The following is a 22,064-nucleotide window of genomic DNA, read 5'->3' as shown; positions in this document are numbered from 1 at the left end:
TCGGCCATGAAAGGCATCTGCATGAAAAATGTGAAACAATTCAACCGAGAAAACTAACAGACTAATTTATATCACAACAATTTACCGCGAAAAAACAACAGACATGAACCAACGACACCCAATGAACTACAAGCTTCTGACTTTGGAACAGGCACATAAAGAATGTGGCGGGGTTAAAATGTGTGTAAACGCTCAAACCTCTCCTAACTTGGGACAGAGGTGTTGTAATTTAAAGGGAGGGAAATGAAAAAAATGTACTCCCTATAAACGGAAGATGATATAATCTTAAGGCTGTTTCTTTATTGGTTTTGTGTTCTTGTTTTTAATGCTTATTGTCAATAACAATAACTATGTTGATATAAAACGAAAATACATATTGACAAAAAAAAGCAAAAAGAAAGGTCAATTAACAACTGAAATACAGCTATCATCGGGGAGTCTCTGGTATTATTTACTTGTTAATCCACATTGATGGTTGTACAAGACTGTTCTCGTGAATATTTAACGTTAATCCTGCCATGACTCTTAGAATAATCACACTCTGGTGATTATGGTATAATTAGTTGACGCTGATCAATAGCCATGATAATAAATAATCAATTCGCTGGACATTCACAAAGACAAGTATTATTACATAGCAATTATTGAAGCTGTTCTATAATGATGTTAAATTTTGTATTCAATTTAGCATGTAAATGTTCTAAGTGCCACCCAGTGAATCAAATCATTCAATAATTTTGTTTTTATGTGTGCAATACTACATTTGATACCTTGAACCTTTATATAATTTAGTATTTAAATTGTATACATCATTTTGTTCCTGGATAAAATGGCTGATACCATTAATAAGGTAATATTTACATGCCAAAAAAGAACATCCAGCGATAAGACATAAAAAAAGAATCAAGAACTGATACAATTGAAAAAACAACCACTGAAGAACTAAATACCCTATAAGACATATAAAACTGTTCCCATTAAAAACAAAATGAAGAGTAAGTGTAGGCTTTAAGTTTGTTTTCATGATAAGGATATATTGATTAAGACATTTCTATAAAAGAAAAAAATATGCTACATTTTCCTTTTAGGATTTAAAATGCTAAAAAAAAAAAAAAAATTACAAACTACAGTTTTACACAGAATTTTGTGCCAAAAAAAAACAAGAATTTTTTTTATTCACATATGAAAAAAAAATATACTTCAGATCACATTTTTTTATGAATATTTGTACACTATTATGAAGTATTATTAACGCTTCCATATATAATGTTTAGGTTGCAAAAAATTACATACATTCAGTTGTTAAACGATGTATAAAACTCCATTATACATCTGGTAGAGTTGTTTATAACAGACCCAAAAACCTATTCGTCGTTCTCTGTGGAAAAATGAATCGTTTTCTATATTAGATATATATTGATTTCAAATTATTGAAATCGTTAATGTAATTAAAATTCAATTAAAAATAGTGTGAATCTCACCTCTACTGAACCACAACAGAACATTACAGCTTTCCGCACTTCTCTCGACAGACAGCAAACCCACGGCAAAAGCATTGATAATCCCTTCCTTAATCCAACAAGGCATACCTCCTATGGGTTCCCTTTTAGGGACACACTTAGTATATAGAAATAAATATATCTACACATTACAATGAAGCGTAGTACGACATTCCGTTTCACATCTCCTCACACAGACGACACTAACAGACGTCTAAAACGATGCTGAGCTGTCAATGTTATATAGTATTGACCCAAATGTTGGAGAGCACAAAAGATATAATTAATAGTAAATTATTGTCGTTTCATCAATGCATTCAAGGCAAACATACAACATGCTTTCATTTTGAATAAACCTGCATTAATAATTATTTAATTAACTGTCGACTATCGCTTTCTCGCTCTCTGACAACAAGAAACAGTGGAATAAACGATCAGTGGTCTATCAAATATTCATTATGCTATTATTGGACTAGCATAACTTGGGAATGTTAGAAGATATCTCAATATACATACTACTAATCATATTAACATGCATACAAATATTCTCCTTAATTGTTAATATCACAAATCCCGATCAATGCTAAAACTTGGACACAACTTACTTACAAAGATATTGATTAAATGTTGTCATGGAAACAAAAAATGCATTGTCAACTACACATTTATTGTAAACTCACAGAGAGAATGCAAATATTTATAAATGTTTAATTCTAGATTGCATGATTGCTGTTTCTGATTCAAAGAAACAGCGCACCGTTGTTTTAACGTTTTGTAAATTGAATTGATTTGAAAAGCTTGGATCGAACAAGTCATTATCATTGTTTTCCAAAGCAAACAATTCCACTTTGTTTATTGGTACAGGACATGTTTATTGAATAAAATGTGTTATTGAAAGTACTTGATACAGCAGTACTTCAGATATCTCTTTGAACTACATTATACATTTCCTTTGAATAAATGTTCAAGACTTATGTTTAATTATCAAATTTCGATCTAAATTGTTTGTTTATTTTTTAATAACACATATATCTTTATGCCATATATACTTGTTACAATATGATACCTCCGATCCAATATTGATTTGAAAATATATCAGAAACAATTAACTGTGGTTAATTGGTAAATTAAGACCTTTTGATACAGAAAAAATACCCGCAGTTTAACCAATAATAGACACATTGACTTTAGCGACAAAAGCGCCAACAATGTACGATAACCGCACAGTCAATATAATATGTGCAGCTATGCACACATTCACTTAAATGATCTTTAACCAGCAACATGATCAATTACGAATTTCTTGACTTGTGTTTCCATTTGTTTGTAAATACTCAAGACCCTTTCCATAACCACCAATCATAATTCGAAAGCGTAAAATGAAATCATCAAAAGAAGAAAATAAATTGGAGAGAATGTACCAAGGTATTAGGTAAAGACAAAAAAGCACAATGAACGTTGGAAGACGAATTGGCAAGCAATAGTTAAAAAGTCAATGTATTAAGTCTATACAATATAATAAACATTCAAAAACACTTACCCTATACAAAACACAGATAAAATCAGGCGCTTAGGAATGTTACAATATTAATTCTACAACACAGTCTCAGCCTTAACAGATCTTAACAAATTTCGAACATTCACTAAATCTAACACATTAAGAACCTGTGATTCACATGCAGAAGCTTCCTTGTAGTTATTCCCCAAAAACACAAGCCCCAAAGTGTCGTAGTAATTTGGATATACTAGTATATTTCGTTTCAGATTTAACTCTGACAATAATATTAGATCTTCAAATTTACTATAATGATAGGTGATGATTGGATGCTGCGACATAAAGATAGAAAATTAACAATGGGAAAATTGAAACCATCTCTTGTTGTACAGTTAGAACTTGTATTAAAGTGAAGTTAACAAGTTGAAGTAACTGTATCTGTGGTATCTGTGAAACCTTTATTTCAATGTCTATTATAAAATATATTGGATGAGCAAAATCAACAAACTTTGAACTGATTCATCTATATAGCAGAACATGAAGTTGAATTAAAATGATAGTCTCTTTATACCTATACTTATTCATAAGCCGATGTATGAAATCAGCATCATATACGAATAGAGGAGCAAGTCGAGGAAAAGTAATATTGTTTTTTTTTTAAACTTTGATTTGTGCATTCCTAGAACAATTTATTTTCTTACGTTGGCTTTATTTATTTTTCCACAGATTTTGAAGTTAAAATATGCTGGCATGAAGTCCAAAAATAAATTATACTGACTTCGTTCCCTTTCACGTGTAACAAACATCGATTGCGGCTGCCAGGATGAAACTAAAATGGCATAAAATAGAACAGTTTAGTTCATGCTCATGATTTTCTCTTTTAAAGGGTAAATGTAACTGTAATTCCAAATAAATAGTTTGCGCTTGATTTGATAATTGTTGCGTTAATGAAATCATTGAGCAGCTGCAATAATAAAATAGTATCAAACCCAATGCTGCTAGTTTTGAGAACAAGCGAAAAGTAATTTATCTGTTGATAATGAAATCATACTTGCTTAATTGCATTTTGATATCGAACGCTGTGTGTTTCTTAATGTATTTCGTTTGTCATAATTGTGTGCATAGTAGACTTGAATAAAAGAAAAATGTGTCCATTGTGACAATACCTTAATTCTAATTTGATTTGTGATTGGTGCTAATAATCATACTGTATAAGTTTCATAAAATTCTGGGGAGTCGAAGTAAAATAAGAGCGAATTTAGAAATGAAGGTGTGGATGGGGTTAAATGATTAAAGAATAATGCCCTTAAAAAATGAAGATTAGAGAATAACAGGCAAAAAAAAAAATGAAGATTAGAGAAAAAAGGGGTTAATTTTTTGAAGAATAAAGAAAAAAGGGGTGAACATTAAATGTTTACAGAATAACAGACCCCCCCCCTCATCCAGACCCTCAGAAATTCCATTCATAAATGGACATAAGTCGAGACGGTAGAAGTGACGCAACCCAAACTCGAACTTCTTGATCTGTGACACAGTGTGTTTTGTGGTATAATTAAGTAAAGCGTATACGTTCCATAACACTTGGGTTGAGGCAGAGTAAATTTAGATCGGAGAAATGGCAAATATGTAAATTTTATCATTTTAATTTGACATAACTCGAGAACGGTGGAAGTGACACAAACCCAAATTCGAACTTGATCTGTGTTTGGTAAAAAATAGTATTGTGAAAATACATGGATGGCACCAGTGTAATTCGAACCATCAATCATGGGATCTACCGGAAGCACTCTAATAAAAAGTACTAAGAAGATATATCCTCACCCAACCGCTTAGACTATCTTAATATCTGTAGTTATACAACATACCTCCCTATTTTCGTTTATTCGCGCAGCTTATCATTAATCTCTCAGAGCGGTTCACTGGTCCACTCCTGGACAATGCCCGAGTTCATTTGGAAAATCCATGGCCAGTTCATTGCATGTCATACAGATATGTCACGATCACCTGGTAAAACCTCAACTGAAAGCCGTGACACTCGTATGTCCCAGTAACAGTTGCTCGTAACGCAAATGTTATGAAAATACACGGATTGTATCAGCAAGATTCGGACCTTTATTTCCAGGATCTAAGGGCAGTGATATAATCGACTTGGTCATATTGATAAGTCTAAGTGGTTTTACTTAATAAAAATTCCCAGCAAGTGAAAAACCTTGCAAGTACACTTTCAATAGGGGTCTGTGTGTGACAAGTTGCAAGGCTCAATTTTTGTTCCTTTTCAATACACACTAATATTCAAGTGGCAGTCCAAATCACCCCTTTCGCACCCATTACAGCACCTACATATTGTATGTATTTATAGTTGAATATTTATCGAACATGAATGAAATGTTTTCCATTAGACATTATAAGCAACCAACAATCTATCTACCAACCAAAATTTGGCAAACGTTTTTTTTTCGTTGATTTTAAAAACATTTAAGACGGGTGTGAACTCTTTTATTTCATATGTTTATCCAACAGATATTCCAGAAGGTATAGAAGGATGATCTTAATAATATTTCTATCCATTTATGATGCCAATATCATTGATGTTATATCTTTTTTAATGATTAAAATGTTGTGTTTATGATATGAGAAATCACACACAGCGAACTACATGAAATAATTAAATAATCTTAACTTGAGAAGTCTTGAATCCTATCTTAGAGAAAAAATCAAACCGTATGACTTCCCATTGTGGTGGAACCTCTTATAGCAGAATGAAAAAAAAACTGTTTGAATTCTATCTTGTTTTTAAAGATAAAACTATTCTAATTTAATTTTCGCGTTCGGTATTATTTCTATTTGTTATCAGTTTGCTTATGTATCGTTTGAAGCTACCCTTAGAAGTTTTTCCTTTTACAATATTGTATTTCTGTATATTATTTCTTATAAATAGCAATACTACACTAGATCGTGTCTGCTTGCTCTGCGCACGACACACCAATGCTGTATAAAATCTTCACAGAGGCTCATTTTTTTTTAATAATTTATGATCAAACTGACTTTATGAGCACTCACCATCCCTCTTTTAATTTTGGTGATAATTTAAGTATTGCAATAGCATGCACTTACATAAATATCATGCATTTCTATATTTAAAACAATTTGATTCTCAATCAGATTTTAAATTTCAACCTCAAGGTGTTTTTTATAAATTAAGGACACAAAATTACCAAGTTATGGTATATATTGTCCAAACAACAATTAGTTTTTTTTATATGAACATTTCAACTTTAACATAAGCAGCTGCTTATTCAAATTTAGCAGTTGATCCGGTTCATGTTTTTAAGTCATACTAAAACAGACAAACGTCTGTCTGAGCTCTATACTTTTTAAAAAGAACAAAAGCGCCAAATTATCAGTCATATTTGAGAATAATGAAAACATTGATAAACTGTCTAAGTTCATTGCTTTTTCTTCTATTGGAATTAAGAAGACTCGTTTTTTTATGCAGATATGGTCTTACATTCGATGCAAAATGTTCTTGTTATTTTTTCTCCTTTGTTTAGAGTTTTTATGCTTCTGTCTGATTAGCGTCATAACTAGTTTTTTCAAAAGGTGTTTTCAATTGTATAAAAAGAAATACACTAAATAAAATTGAGAATGAAAATGGGAAATGTGTCAAAGAGAAAACAACCCGACCAAACAGCAGATAACAGCCGAAGGTCACCAATGGGTCTTCAATGCAGCGAGAAACTACCGCACCCGGAGGCTTGCTTCAGCTGGTCCCTAAAGTTTAGATTTTTTAAAAAATTATCTTATGTAGATTTTAATACATTTGATTGATCTTAGTTTTGTTGAATTGCAATTTACAAACTCTTATACTTACGTCGAGAGACATATACAGTCCTTTTATCAGCAAATATATGATTCAGACTTTCACAAAACAAATGTGTGTTTCCATAATTCTGCTACACTATTGGGACATTCAAGCATGAGTTTACAACACAAGCTTAATGCATACCATAACGATAACATCTTTTTCAAAATGGAATATTTCATGTTTCTTTAATGACTGCGTATAATACACTCATACCTTTAGTAATTATATAACAGGCGAGTTTTAATATTGATATTTTCAATTTTCTAAATTATATTTATATAATGCTTTACATGATAAGTTAACAAAGAAAACATACAGCTATCATGGAAAATGACATTTTTTTTAAATCGATTTGTACAGCATAGTTTCAATACGGTGTTTTACATCCCTAACATATTGAATTGAAAAGGAGTTTACGGATTTTAAGAAAAGACAGAACAAATAAAACGTGTCATACCGCGCAGCAATTATAATTAATGCAAAATATGATGGCGGTTTATCCATAGTACCAACCAAGCATGGAATTAAGACACATGCATGTAGTAAACATGTTAAATTAATCATAATTATATCTATATTTTTTATATGATTTCCAGATATTGTTGAGGGAGAAAATAACAACAAAATATAAATGTATATTCCACTCTATATATATATATTTATTTATTTTTTATTATCATGTATGAATAGAATAATTAGGTTGCATTAATAATAATTATAATCGTTTAATATCAATTTAATCGTATATGAATATAAGTCAATGATTTTTTATATTTATTTTTTTTTTTTTTTTTTTTTTTTGTACTTTTTGTTTTGTTTTGTTTTGTTTTGTTTTGTTCTTTTTTTATTTTTGTTTTGTTTTGTTTTTGTTTGTTTTTGTTTGTTTTTGTTGTTTTTTTTGTATGGGGAGGGGGATGTCAATATAAGCACTGACACTGACAGGTCAAAATAAATAAACATGTATTGTATTCTTCTTTGATAGAAACAATGCATATAAATATTGTATGAGATGAAGAAATACAAAATAAAGAATTATAAAAAAATATATCTACAACAATTAAGAATAATTCTATGACTCAAAGGGGTGTAAGCTACGGTTCAGTTAGACACAAAATATAATACAATTCTTTTTTTTTTTTAAAGTATTCAAGGATAAAAGCAGATTTGTTAAAACAATATTTCGTTTAAAGCAATCGATTTGGCACAGATCTGTCAAAATAAGTGAGAAAACATCGCATGTGTATGTGCATTAAGGTGAAGATGTGTTACGCATGTACTAGACGTGTTTAGATATTTAAAGGAAAGGAATGTCCCTGAACATTGAAGTGGAACAAAAGTAAACCATTCCGTTGAATTATAACAGATTCCATCCACGTTTCTTTAATCTATAAAATGAAATCAAATACACCAAGAAAAATTCAATTGCAATAATTTTTTGTAATTTGCGTTTTTAATAATATGTTTTAAATCATATATGAGAATTTGCAAATCGATGAACACGACAGCTAATGCCCCTCACTGTCCTTTAAAATTTTGAGACTGCTTATTCATCATCTATAATACTAAAATTACGAGGTTCAATTTGTCAGCCGTCATCACGTAAAAACGACGAATCAAAGAATTCAACTTTATATATAACTATAATAGTACAAAGGTGTAGATTAAAAATTACACCACTCCAGGCCCTTTTGTTTTCCACGTAATTAATATTGCCAATAATTAAGAAGTTCCGGGTCGAGTCCGCTACCGATACCAATAGTATATTCACCTGTTACCTATTACCTTATCTGTACGTTCCGCATCTGACAGGCGCACCACCAAACGTTGTATTCAGGATTAATATGCTATATACACGGGTCATAACCACAGGGTTGACACTACTAAATTGTCAAATTGTTACCTATTGTAGTATTTTAATCAATAAGACTTTCTATGATAACAATACGAATACTAAAAATCTGGCCTAAAAATGAGGCGTATAGGTACAGTTTTCAATTTGTTAGTGGGCATGACGTAAAACAGTGAAGCAAAGAATTCAACTTTATTTATAACTTATATAGGACAATGCTGTTGATTAAAAAATACTCCATTCCAGGACCTTTTGTTTTCCAAATAATTAATATTATTGTTTCAGTTCGACGGGTTCAAACAGAAAGACTTGAAAGCAGAGAAAAACTGTGTATCTTATAATCGGCATGACTTTATCAGATGACAATACTAATACTAAAATAAGGCTTGCGCATAGTTATATACTTTATTTCAGTCACGGACCCGTGATATCACGGGTGTGTTCTAGTATAATAAAAGAGCTCATAACACAAGCTATTCGATTTGTTTCACCTTGATTTACCAGCACTGTATCGATACCATTGATCTTGGATTGTAAGTAACCACGAATATCATCCACTATCCAGTAGCAAAAACTTCACCATATGTTCCTTTTAGCAACTTACCACTACACAAATGTATCCATATTTTCTAACTATCATTTTTAAAGCTAAAGTTAATACATTCAATTCAATATATCCTTACGGTTGGTCTCGTATTAGTGTGCTGGCCTCAAGTGCATAATGTCGTCGTTTTCATTGCCGACCTGGTCAAACCGAGGTTGTCGTTTCGATTGCCGACCTGGTCAAATCGAGATTGTCGGTTCGATTGCCGACCTGGTCAAACCGAGGTTGCCGTTTCGATTGCCGACTAGGTCAGACCGACGAACAAAGATCGACTACTCGGTCAGAGCCAGAATAATGGATCGAACGGCCGAAAGATATCAAAGTAACAATCAAATTTCAGAACTTTCTGAGAAGTGGAAGAGGAACCGACAAAAAAGCCATTGCTAAAAACAAACCCTCGAAAAATGGCAAAATCAGAGTCTAAAAAAAAACAGTACTTTTTTAAACAAAAAAATGAGTAACATTTACCGGGTGCAAGGAAAAGGTTATCGGATCCTGTTCCTCGTTTGACGCCCATCGTTTTCACGACACATACACATTTTGTATTGCGATTCATTCGGTGTAGTCCGAGATTACTCTGACGTCCAACGGCTGTCACGGCCCAAGCTTGTCTGGCAAAACAGCCGTTGGACGTCAGAGTAATCTCGGACTAATTCGGTGCTACGATACTTGGAGCATATTCGTGCTCACATGTACTTAGTTAATGTATCAAGTACGAAAACGATGACCCTTTCGTTATTTCATATCAATCAAATGGAAATTTATGTAGAAAAAATATGTCTCTGCAACAACATATCAGTATTTTAAAAAAAATATGGACTTGTTTTTAAATTTAGAATGTATTGAAAATCACGGTTTAACATTCAACACCAATGTGCATCTATTATTTACGAAAGCAATCGATAATATTGAAAGAAATCCTTCAATCATATTTAAAAAATTAAAGGGATGCATGTTCAAGTTTAACATGACAAAGTTAAATCTAATAACAATCTATGACCTCCATTCATCACACCGAGCAATCAACATAAAGACAAATGTGTACGTATAATCAAAGTCACGAATCAAACCTCCTCATTGGCCAGGAACTATTTCTCAAACTTTACCATGACACATTCTATCAGTCATTGGCTCCCAGTGGCTTTAAACCCGTTCTTAATTAAAATTTAACTCAATTTTCTCCGTTTTCCTCCAGTCTGTAGGGACCTTCTTTCGAAAGCCAGCAGTGTGTAACAATTTGAGGTAACCATATCACTGAATTATCTTTCAGTTAATCATTTAATACATTTTACCAGACTTAACTAATCGATCAGATCGGTAATCGAACACTAATCGATCATATTTGATCAGTACTCGATTGATGACTTGAAGTCATCGATCAGTAATCGATCAAACTCTCTCAGGAGTTTGATCGATTAGTGATTGATTAGATTACTGATCGATTTAAGACCGATTACTGATGGATTAGTGATTGATTAATGACAGATTAGTGATTTTATTATTATTGACAAAACAATGCTATTCCAGAAATAAGCCTTATGAAAGATATCATTTGTGAAATAAAAGTTCCATGAAAATATTTTCACCTTTGCCAAAATTTTCTGGAATTCCTGGATTTACTCAGTAATACATGTTTATACAATATGCAGTCGTAACCAAGAGAAGCGTATTTAAAAGCTTAGCCCTAACAAATTCCTGACTAAAAACTACATTTTTGTAGGTTTACCCATGTATATTAGTCCTAAAAACTATGATATGACGTCTTGAAAGGCTATTGTATTTTTTTCTTTTATGCCTTTCATTGACGGAAGGGGTCAAAGCAAAATTTAAAATAGCCTTCCAAGATGTCATAATTATTTGGACTACTGTTAATATAATTAGATATGACCTACAACATTATTTCCATGTGAATTTGGATCCAGTACTTACCCAACCCTTCCCGTATCATATTTTTACTTATCAAAAATGTATATCTGTCATAAAATGTTTTTTTTTATGAAAATAAGATTAACCTAAAGTATACATGTATATAACTGATGAAAGATACATTGCTATTTTTTCTAAAGACATCAGAATTTCTTTTCAGGATACATTTGTAGTAATGTAATGTTTCATTATTATATATTGTTAATGTTAATTAGGTGAAAATGTCAAAATAATAGGATCAAAAGCACAAACAGCAAATAAATAGCTGGTAAGATTGTATGTGAAAATTGATTTAGAGACAATTGATTTGACCACACTATTGGAAACATTAACAAACATCAAAAGATTCTGACATCTAATTAGTTTCAGACACTTGTGATATAAACAGGCAAGTTGAAAACTTCACCTCCATCTAAATTTCACGATTTTATCATGAAATATGTAATAGAGCTTGAAATAGTGACCATGGTGACCAGCTCATCCCTACCACTCAATTCATTCAACAACACTACCTGCTAAAGTTTACTAAGGAATGCAATAATCATTCCATAAAATTTCTAGACCTTGAAATCCTCAAAGACGAACACATGAAAATACTGGTAAGATATGAAATGCTATATAAAAAAAAAAAAAAATACAGAAAAATTTCAACATCTTCATAAAAACCCAAAACCAACCCATTTGGAACTTTAAATCCTATATTAAAGGCAAAGGTATTCATTTACATAGAAACACAAACCAGAAAGAAAACTCTTTATTGAAAAACCATTTTATTAACTGAAATTGGTAAAACAAATTTTATTAAATTCCATGACAGAAAAGATAAAATTAAGAAAAAGGAAAAAGTTTAAAATAGATGTTATGTATCATTTACATATTATCATCCTCAAGCAGAAGAACTTGAAAAGTATTCAGGAAATTCTGGCATCTTATTAAAACAGATTCTTCAATAAGTGCTACATTGTGTATCATATCCCATTAAAACCTATCCATAGGATTCAAAAGAAATAGAACATTGGTGAATTAATGAAATGACCTATAAAATAGTTTGTATGAAGGTCACAATTCCTTCAAAATATTTCACTGTGCCGAACTAATTAATGACCATCATCATGTAAACCTCACATGTAAACTGAAATTCTTATAAGACAAAATTCTACCAGGAAACACTTAATTCAACATTTATTGAAATAGGATGAAATAGTTAGAAAATCAAAAACAGAGTTCGTGAAAAGTGGTGGTCCTCTGGATTTTACCACCAAAATTTTGCATAGGACTGGCACAATTTTAGTATTTTTCAATAGAATTAATAATGAGGACCAGCAGATTTTCTCCAAGGACCACCTGGGGAAAAAGATTTCGTGAACTCTGCAAAAAAAAACAAAAAATCTAAATTCAAATTAACAAATTTTACAAAATTATGAAAAAATCAATAAATTAAAAGCAGTAATAAAAAAATGACAAACAGAAGGGGTGGTCTCTGCTGAAAGTTTCCCTTTAATCACCATATTTACAGAAAAACTCTAAACATTGCTACACAGTATCAATGAAAGGCCAGAACAATGATTTGTAGTTGCACTATGCAACTACAAATCATAGGTGGATATAACGGCCTTATTTATTAAAAAAAAAAATATGTAACACATAATAAAAAAAGACAATCACTGAATTACAGGCTCCTGACTTGTGACGGGCACATACTCAATTCTATTTAAAAACATCTTTAATTTCTTATTCATATTCATTCTACTTATCTTTAGATGTGTATGCTTTCGTGTGAAAATAAAACACTAACCACTATTGCCTTGCATTAGGACTATTTTAAAATTTTAGAAAAAAGGGGGGATCTTCTGTATGTAAATTCAAAAGTCAATAGAAAATTTTCCACTGACTCTGATAACAATCTATTTATTTTTATCAGTATTTTGCAATCCTTAGTAGAGTCATAGTCCACAGCTGGTCATTCTTCTACAATATTGTGGAAATTAGACAATATCCTGCTGTGAAGACAAACAAGTGTGTTTGAATAAATGATGTATCAATTTTCTGTTAATTGGTAAATGTTCTGGCTATTTAGTTGTGACCTAAATTCTGGCATTAGTTAATAATGTTATAGGACAAACCCTAAATTTCATCATAAAGTTAAGGATATATCAAATTGCACAATTTATTTGTGTTGATTAATCCGTATATATGAAAAATACAGATTTTAATATATATTAGCTTGGTTGAAATTTTCATCTTCTTAATAAAATCACAAGTGTCTGAAGCTAATATTATATGTAAAAATTAATTTTGATGTGTTAACAAAGGTCATTAACTTAAAAGGCATCAAATATTTATCAAACCATGGAAGTATATATATACTACTATATTCAAGTCAAATGTTGTTGTTAAAATCTATTTTTTCACTCTTTTGGAAAATGTAGTTTGTGCTGTATTTCGACCCCTCTACAACCAAATTTGTTACATGCACACATATAAAAATTAGAGTTTTTATATCAATAATTATGACATCTTGGATGGCTTTTTTAAATTTTGCTTTGACGCCTTCCGTCAATGAAAGTTTGTAAAAGAAAAAATTACAATAGCCTTTCAAGACGTCACAGTTATTGTACCAATATACATGGGTAAACCTACAAAAATGTAGTTTTTAATCAGGAATATGTTAGGGCTAAGCTTTTAGATACGCTTCTCTTGGTTACGACTGCATATTGTGTAAAAATGTATTGCTGAGTAAATCCTGGATTATTTGGCATATTTAGACAGAAACATAAATTCAAGACTTAAAAATAAACACTGAGGTCTGGCATGGGTATTGGTTCTAATCTTCACATTCAAATTTCCAGACATATTGACAACATCATGAGAAAAAAATTCCAGTATCTTCTTAGCAGTGAAATGATTTTAAATTCTAGAATTCCAGAAAATTTTGGCAATGGTGAAAATATTTTCATGGAATTTTTATTTCACAAATGATGTCTTTCATAAGGCTTATTTCTGGAATAGCATTGTTTTGTCAATAATAATAAAATCACTAATCTGTCATTAATCAATCACTAATCCATCAGTAATCGGTCTTAAATCGATCAGTAATCTAATCAATCACTAATCGATCAAACTCCTGAGAGAGTTTGATCGATTACTGATCGATGACTTCAAGTCATCAATCGAGTACTGATCAAATATGATCGATTAGTGTTCGATTACCGATCTGATCGATTAGTTAAGTCTGGATTTTAGAAGGTAACTCAGTTAAGATACTATCGCCTAACAATGATAATAATTACATTTTCACATAAAAAAATGTGATATAAAAAGTTGCGTGATTTAAGAAATAACGGGTTAATGGGCTTCCAAGCAAGTTTCTTCATATTTAAAACATTCTTATGATAACCTTATTTAATAAATAGCTTGTTAGTTTCCTTTTTTATTGGTATTTGAATGAACTGTTAGCAAGTTACCATCTCAGAGGAGACAAATATATGGTCCTTTGCTTTAATGACGACTTCATTTGCTTGCTAAATTTGAAACAAATGTCAAACAAGAAACAACAACAGACAAACTTGTTTTTTTTATATAAAAAGATGTCTAACAATTCTACTAGTCATGTCATATTCATCGTGTATTAAGCTATGGTGCTTCGGTTAACAAGTGAGTGTGGTGTTCCCTGCTGTCTGTGCCCTTTCGCACTCTCATAAGTGGATTACCACTGTCGCTTTTCTTTGTGGCATGAAATTTCCATGCTACGCTGAAGCACTCGATCTGCAAATCAAATGAACCGAATATATTTAAGGTTAATTCATTTATCTTAAAATAAAAAGGTTAAAAAGATAGAGCTTCACGCAATGATATATTTTCATTAGTATTAATTTTAGTCCCAAAATTATGTTTGTTTTTAACTTTGATTATCAGTATTTATATAAGAGAATGAACTAGTAGTAGTATCGGTAGAACTAGTAGTTGTACGGGTATACAGAACTTATAGAAGTATTGGTCGTAACAGTGGTAGAACTAGTAGTAGTACCATAAGAACTAGTCATTCTAGTGGTTGAACTTGTATATGACGGATTTTTTCTCCTTTAAATAAAACAGTAAGGGAAATTATATCAACTCTTTCATTATTGTTATGTTGAACTCAGTTTTATTATACAAAATAAATTTAATGACTTACTGGCACAAAGGGTTCTTTCCGATTTTCGACTTCAATTTTCTCTATTTCTTCTGGTGTAAAAAGTGTTAATCTGATCTGTTTTACTGCTTTCTTTCCTATCTCTACATATGGCTTCTTTAGAACAACCTTTAATAATACAATAATTGTACATTTAATTGTTGTTTCTGCATTTGTTGCGAAGAATTATATGCGGCGTTCTTTTATTTTGTGATATTGTTATATTATTTGCATATCTACACATTATTGAATTTGACATACGTAGCCGGTGTAAAATCAGTGCAAATTTAACTCGAATAAATTCATGCGCGATTTTAGTTGAAACTTAAAGAATAAGAGCATACAAATGATTGGGTAGATTAACAAGGATTAAACACCTTTTCTAGATGTTATTTGTGTGTAAACTGGACAGCTGACTCACAAACTTTACATAATTAAGTCGTCCCAGTTTTAAATCAATAATCCGTTAAAAAAAACTGTTGAATCCTATAATGCATTACTTCATCTTCATGATACATCTTTAAAAGTAAAGTATAAAGTATGTTACGAGGGTTACAAAACAACCTTTCTTATTTGGAAATGAAAAAATAGAATTTTGCTTTTATGTACAAAGGGAGATGACAAAAAGTGCTTATAATTTGTTGGAACCCCCCCTTTTTTTGGCCGATCAATGCATTTGATGGGGACATATAGTTGGAACCCCCCCCCCCTTTTGTCCTGGGTTGGGAACCCCCCCTTTTGTACTGGATTGGGAACCCCCCTTTTTAAAATGGCTGGATCCGCCACTGCTGATATATAAGATATGCATTTATTGTAGCGATAAATATTATAAAAAAATTATAGTCATACAAAAAAAAAGTTATTGACTTACAGAATTCACTTGTGCCCAGTCCCTGATATATTTCAGTATCTTCGATTCGTCCATTGTTAAACCATCGCTCTTTAATGTCTCTACCAATGATTCTTCGGACAGCTCTGCAAATCCCTTTGATTTAAACACATCCTATAAAATAATCATGCATCTCAGGTCTTTGATTCATATTCATAACTGTTAGCACAATGTTGATATTTCTGGTCTTTGATTCATATCCATAATTATTATACTTCACGTTAAATGCCATATTTTGATTGGCTAATACAAGGGTGTTAATTTACTCTATCACATGGCTGAGCGGGTGACAATTTTTTTTTATGTTACCCTCTCGTCCAGACCAATCAAAAATCGATATTTTAAAGGACAATGAATTGAATTTACACCAAGTAATTAAAACAAGGCTTAAGTTCTACGTTTTTGCTCAGATTTAATTATTTGACTGTCAAAATAAAAAAAATAAAACATCTTGCTTAACTTTTGTTGTTTAGTCTAATACCTGTAACGTTGTTATGTACGTGACGCCATAGAAAATACTTTTCAAATAAAATTAATCTGTAAAAGACAATAATGTTTGGACATTCAGTATAATAAATTTAATAACACATAGCTGAGAGGGTGATAGAGCAGATTGGTACCCCTCGAAAAAGCATTGTCAACCTTGGCTTCGCCGCGGTTGACAATGTTTTCTCGGGGTAACACCCTCTCAGCTATGTGTTATTTATATACTGTTAGCACAATAATGATATTTCTGGTCTTTGATTCATATTCATATAACTGTTAGCACAATGTTGATAATTTGTTGTAAGAATTTTAACAGTTGGGAATAGATCTATTATAGTGTAATTGATATTACTGCAGGAAAACCAATTAAAATTTGATTTAAGTCTCTTTTTTTTTTTTAAATTTTAATGATGTTGCAAAAAGAATCTCAAAAGTGAAAAACATTAAGTCTAAATTTGTCGTATATGATGAATAGGCAAATTTTCTTTCATTGCCACTAGATAGATAGGTTCAAAAAGATTGCTTTGTAACCTATGATATATCTCCCATTAATCCCTCAAATAGTCGTTTTAATTTTTATGTGAGCGTATTAGTATTCACACAGCCAAGTCAAGACGAAAACTCCTCCCCTCAACCAAACACGCACACAAACACTCAGTGAGCTTTCAAAAATGTCAGTAACTGCTATTTGACTTTAGAATTTCTAAACTATTATTACCAAAAGGATCTTAGATTTAGTATCCCCTGCGACTGCTGCTTTTAATGTAAAAGTATAATGTTGACTGCAGCAAATCTAAGTATATTTTTATGAGTAAAATATAAAGAATGAACGAGATAAACTATTGTGGGTTCGTGTTGTTTATTCTTTAGTTTTCTATGTTGTGTCGTGTGTGCTGTTGTTTGTTTGTCTTTTTCATTTTTAGCCATGGCGTTGTCAGTTTGTTTTAGATTTATGAGTTTGACTGTCCCTTTGGTATCTTTCGTTCCTCTTTTACAACTTTGCTCTCACAGAAGCTTCTTTCCAAGTTTTATATAATTTAATGTAGATTTAAAAAAAAAGCTATTAATGTCTGAAAATCTTCAATCCCAGATAGTAGAAAACAGACACAAACATATATATTATACCTCTGTGTGTTCATCAATATATAAGATGCATGCGTCTTTGAGTTCGTTCTGGGCGAACACTATGGATGCTTGTAAACATTCACAAACGTTGTGAACTGCTAAATTCTCTATCAAATAGTGGCCTGCAAGCTAAATGGTAACATGAATTGAAAATTATAAAATATTATGAAGAGTGTTAAAGTTTTGGCAAGTGACATTTTGCGACAAACATCCATTGATAAGCAATAGGATTGTCCATAAAACACTTAATTAATCTTCTTGTTACAAATCTCTACATAAAAAAAAACATATCTTTACACATATAATAGAAAAGAAAGGATACGGGACATCCATCCATGACACACAATCCTTATACGCACAGAAAAAAAATACAAAAGCTAAGGAACAGCGCTTTAATTATTCGTCTCGAAGTCACAGCTAGTGAGGCCTTTCACACGGATCAAACTGACGATCACGCTACAACTGTGCTAGTCCTGATGTAGGTCATACCGTATTTTATTGAACTTTTCACTTTGCAGTGGTGATGCATTCTCCTTTGTACAATTTTCACAAACGTCAAACGAAACATCCTGCACTTTATGCGATTTTAATACAAATTTCCAAAGCACCAAATCATTGGGTGCACTAGTATTCGCCATATTTTTTTCGATGAAGCTGGTTATATAAATAATCACTGCATCCAACAAACAAAAGGGCTAACTTATTGAATGTTTGAACGTTTGAAAAGAACATACTAATACAAATCAAATTAAAAAAAAATATGAAGTTATTTTTTAAACCTATTCCTTAAATTTGGTTTATATGGAAATTTTATACGGTAAAACTATTTTTTTGTTCACATGTAGCGCATCAAATTTCGATTCCACTGCAATGCCACCTTGTCCAAGTGGTGCACATTTAGCATACAAAGTTCAAATACTGTAGACACGGTTATAAGTCACATCATATCATGCATAAGTTTTATATACCTTTCTTAATTCTTCTAGTCCGTATTCTAGTCCTATTCCAAGCGAATCAATAGCCTACAAAACAGACTCTAGATCAGCTTCGTTTTTAAATAATGACACAAACGTTAATAAGTCAGCACATTAATGTTGGTGAGAGTGTTGCAATTCTTGAAAACTCAAAGTTCGATAAAACAATGATGTCAACCCAAAGCAACTTACTTTAACAACGATATATTTTAAGTCATATCTATTTGATAATTGAACATGTAAAAAATTAATTACAAATAATGTATTTGGCATTTAAAAAGTCAAATACAATTCTGATTTGAGAAGGCAAAAATTGTCTACTTTGAGTTACTTGAAACTATCCACTAGTACACCAATGTTAAACTGAAACGGTAATTTTGATCTGAACAGCTCTTAAAAGGCTGAAAATTAATCATTGAGTTATGTTAATGGGTCACTAGCTACGAGATATAAAAAAAATATATAAAGTATGAATTTTTTGTTCAATCATTAATCATTAATGAAACTGATATAGTAAAATACTGATTCGATTTTAGCAACCAGAATGCTTAAATTTTGACAAATTAAGCTAAGAAACATTGATAATGAATTATTCACTTGCAAGTTAGATATGGATAACGCATGCATTGTGTGTGTTTAGTTACTTAAAGACAAGAATGTAAACATTAAAAGTGAAACTATAAATCATCTGATTGACTGGTTCGATCCACAAAAATCATTCTTATACAGGTAAAATCGACAATTAACATATATTTTTAATCTAAAATATGAAATTAGACAGATGTAGAAAAATTCAATAGCACGAGTATGCTTTATTTATATATATATATATATACACTAAATAAAATTGTGAAATGAAATGAGGAATGTGTCAAAGCGACAACAACCCGACCATAGAGCAGACAACAGCCGAAGGCCACCAATGGGTCTTCAATGTAGCGAGGATTCCCGCACCCGTAGGTGTCCTTCAGCTGGCCCCTTAAAAAATACGTATACTAGTTCAGTGATAATGGACGTCATACTAAACTCCGAATTATACACAAGAAACTAAAATTTAAAATGTTGATATTGCTTATATGACCATCGGAGTTGTTTGGATGTCAACTCGATCCTTAATAAGATGGCGTCAAGACTAAATTACACATAAAACGAAACTACGTAACTACGAGCCCATGCCCTGTCAATTGTGCACTTTAGACTTTTTATCATTTGGATAAATGTTTTCCATGGTTTTAAATCAAATATGAGAATTTGAGTCAAACATGAATTTGACAGCTAGTGTCCTTCTGCAAATTTTCAAATATTTCCATTGCGGTAAATTCAGTACTGATTAAACAATTCGCTCGTGGTTAATTAAGATCTGGTCTGTCTATGTTAAGTACTATTTACCCGTACGAAACAAAAACGTGCTGAATCGTATTAAAAGATACTGAACAGTATTGAATTGACTGCAAGCATGATATCTGAACAGTACTTGAATTACGACAAGAAAATATTTGACAAAGAACTTTAACTATAACCAAGACTTATCGTTTTTCGTTTCAGACTTTTCAGTTGGTGTAAAGATCAAAATGACCGTTTCAGACTAAAATTAATTTACTAGTGATTGAAAGTTGGAGTGAACTGCCTATTAAAGGAGTAGGTCCGCTAAGGGCCGATTTTGACCCCAAATTTCAGATTCATCTGACGAAAGATTTTGACCACTTTTTAAACACTAATTAAGTGGCTATTTCAGTTGATTCAATAAGTTTATGTGAACTTGTGATTTTAACTGATTTAGTCATTACAAACGCTCCGATTCAAGCTTAAATATGAAAAATCTATCAAATATGCCAAAAAATGTCACCGTTTTCAGACGGTTTTTGTCAAAAATGAAAGTGGCCGCATCCGTGTTCATCCTCAACCTTTATATATGTTATTTATCATCATCAAATACAACTTACATTTCAATATTAAGAATGAACACAAATGCGGCCCCTTTCATTTCAGACGGAAATCGTCTAAAATTTAACTAAAATACTAAAAATTTGAAGATTTCAGTAATTTAGCATGACTTAATGATGCAATACCCGATATATGTGCATTGTATTGTAAAAAAAACAGCCCATATTTAGTTAGCTTCAGCATTCTACTTTCAAATAAATAACTAAATGTTTACATTTTAACAATTTGTAAAACTGTTATATCTTGAGACCAAAAAGGGGCCTTACTGGACCTACTCCTTTCCATCCTGATGTTTTTTTTCTTTTGTCACTAAGTAAATTGATGCATAACTGATTTACTATTTTCGGTATTAGTCCAAAAACTTATACATAATACCTACTATTTTGGGTGTCAGTGTAACACAGTTGGTGTAGATAAATTCCATCACAGCTAGAAATATATCTGGTGTCATGTCTGCTAGAACAAAAGGGACAGTATTGTCTACTACACCGGCTCTTTGTGCCTGGTCCTGAAACATTGCCTTGAAAACAGCACATCGATTGGCTAGGATGCATCTGTGTGCGTATATAGGTTTTCTGTTTGATCCAATCAAAAATTTAATGTCACTGAAAATAGATCAAATACAAATATTGGTATACTTCTTTCTCTTTAGGATCATCATGAACATATATAAAAAGAGTGTTTGATGGGACTGCTGATCTACTTGTTTGAATCTGGGATTAGAACAGATATTTAAACAAATCTGAGACTATAATTCAATTAAATTATTATTTAAATGTTAAGAATTTTACTTATTATTTGGTAACCAGGTAAAGTTAAGATAGAATTACAAACATTGTTGCTTTGGAGTAACATTGTGTGCTGAAAAACATGTACATTTTTGTATCTTTTGGCATTAGATTTTGGCCTACCTTTGTTCTTTGTTGTTCACCAACCGTTTCATCTGAACGGCAAATTCTTCTATATTTCCCTTCATAGTTTTTTCGTTCGCCATTTTGGAGTATTTTATTTGAAACACTGTCAGTAAAAATGTTTTAAAAGTTTATGCATAGCTAAGCGGATAAAACCTATTAATCTGGATTAATTTATTTGGTTAATCGTTGATTTAAAGAGATCTTGTTTGATGAAGAAAGTGGTATGTATGGTAGTATATTGACTTATAAACATAGATGTTATTTCTACAGAACATGACTGTAGCCAAAGTTAAAAAATTATAAATTATATTCCTGCAAAATTT

The 22,064-nt window shown here is 31.4% G+C and overlaps 3 protein-coding genes across 4 annotated transcripts in view; all 3 read right to left on the bottom strand.

Moving 5' to 3' along the window:
- LOC143068013 (rho GTPase-activating protein 100F-like) overlaps window positions 1–1,576 on the bottom strand; it is a 37,721-nt gene extending 36,145 nt beyond the window's left edge. Inside the window, exon 1 of the mRNA XM_076241751.1 lies at window positions 1,482–1,576. Coding sequence (XP_076097866.1) covers window positions 1,482–1,556 — 75 coding nt within the window. The 5' untranslated portion in view covers window positions 1,557–1,576. The remainder of the gene's footprint in view (window positions 1–1,481) is intronic.
- The window catches only part of LOC143068035 (transcription initiation factor IIE subunit beta-like), a 210,152-nt gene that overhangs the window by 73,484 nt on the left and 114,604 nt on the right, over window positions 1–22,064 (bottom strand). The gene's annotated exons all lie outside the window — the stretch shown is intronic.
- Window positions 14,800–21,860, bottom strand: LOC143068003 (BTB/POZ domain-containing protein 19-like). Of its 2 annotated transcripts, XM_076241732.1 has the most exons (7): window positions 21,739–21,859; window positions 21,207–21,432; window positions 18,878–18,931; window positions 17,910–18,038; window positions 16,281–16,412; window positions 15,413–15,538; window positions 14,800–15,003 (listed from the first exon to the last, which is right to left on the bottom strand). In XM_076241732.1, exons 1-7 carry the CDS (start codon window positions 21,819–21,821, stop codon window positions 14,872–14,874), a joined length of 882 nt encoding a protein of 293 aa, XP_076097847.1. In that variant the 5' UTR covers window positions 21,822–21,859; the 3' UTR covers window positions 14,800–14,871. The 2 variants fall into 2 exon arrangements, with proteins under 2 accessions (XP_076097847.1, XP_076097855.1); XM_076241740.1 differs by lacking the exon at window positions 18,878–18,931 and having other exon boundaries at window positions 21,739–21,860.

This window comes from Mytilus galloprovincialis, chromosome 1, assembly GCF_965363235.1.
Source record: "Mytilus galloprovincialis chromosome 1, xbMytGall1.hap1.1, whole genome shotgun sequence".
Lineage (NCBI taxonomy): Eukaryota > Metazoa > Mollusca > Bivalvia > Mytilida > Mytilidae > Mytilus > Mytilus galloprovincialis.
The sequence above is the reverse complement of the archived record's forward strand: the minus strand, read 5'-3'. Positions and strand labels throughout refer to the sequence as shown.

Coding starts and splice junctions, on each gene's coding strand:
- LOC143068003 (XM_076241732.1), bottom strand. CDS start 21,821: ATGGCGAACGAAAAAACTATGAAGGGAAATATAGAAGAATTTGCCGTT. Junction 15,539..16,280: donor ACTGGGCACAAGTGAATTCT/GTAAGTCAATAA, acceptor GTATTATTAAAG/GTTGTTCTAAAGAAGCCATA. Junction 15,004..15,412: donor GGAAAGAACCCTTTGTGCCA/GTAAGTCATTAA, acceptor TTTGATTTGCAG/ATCGAGTGCTTCAGCGTAGC.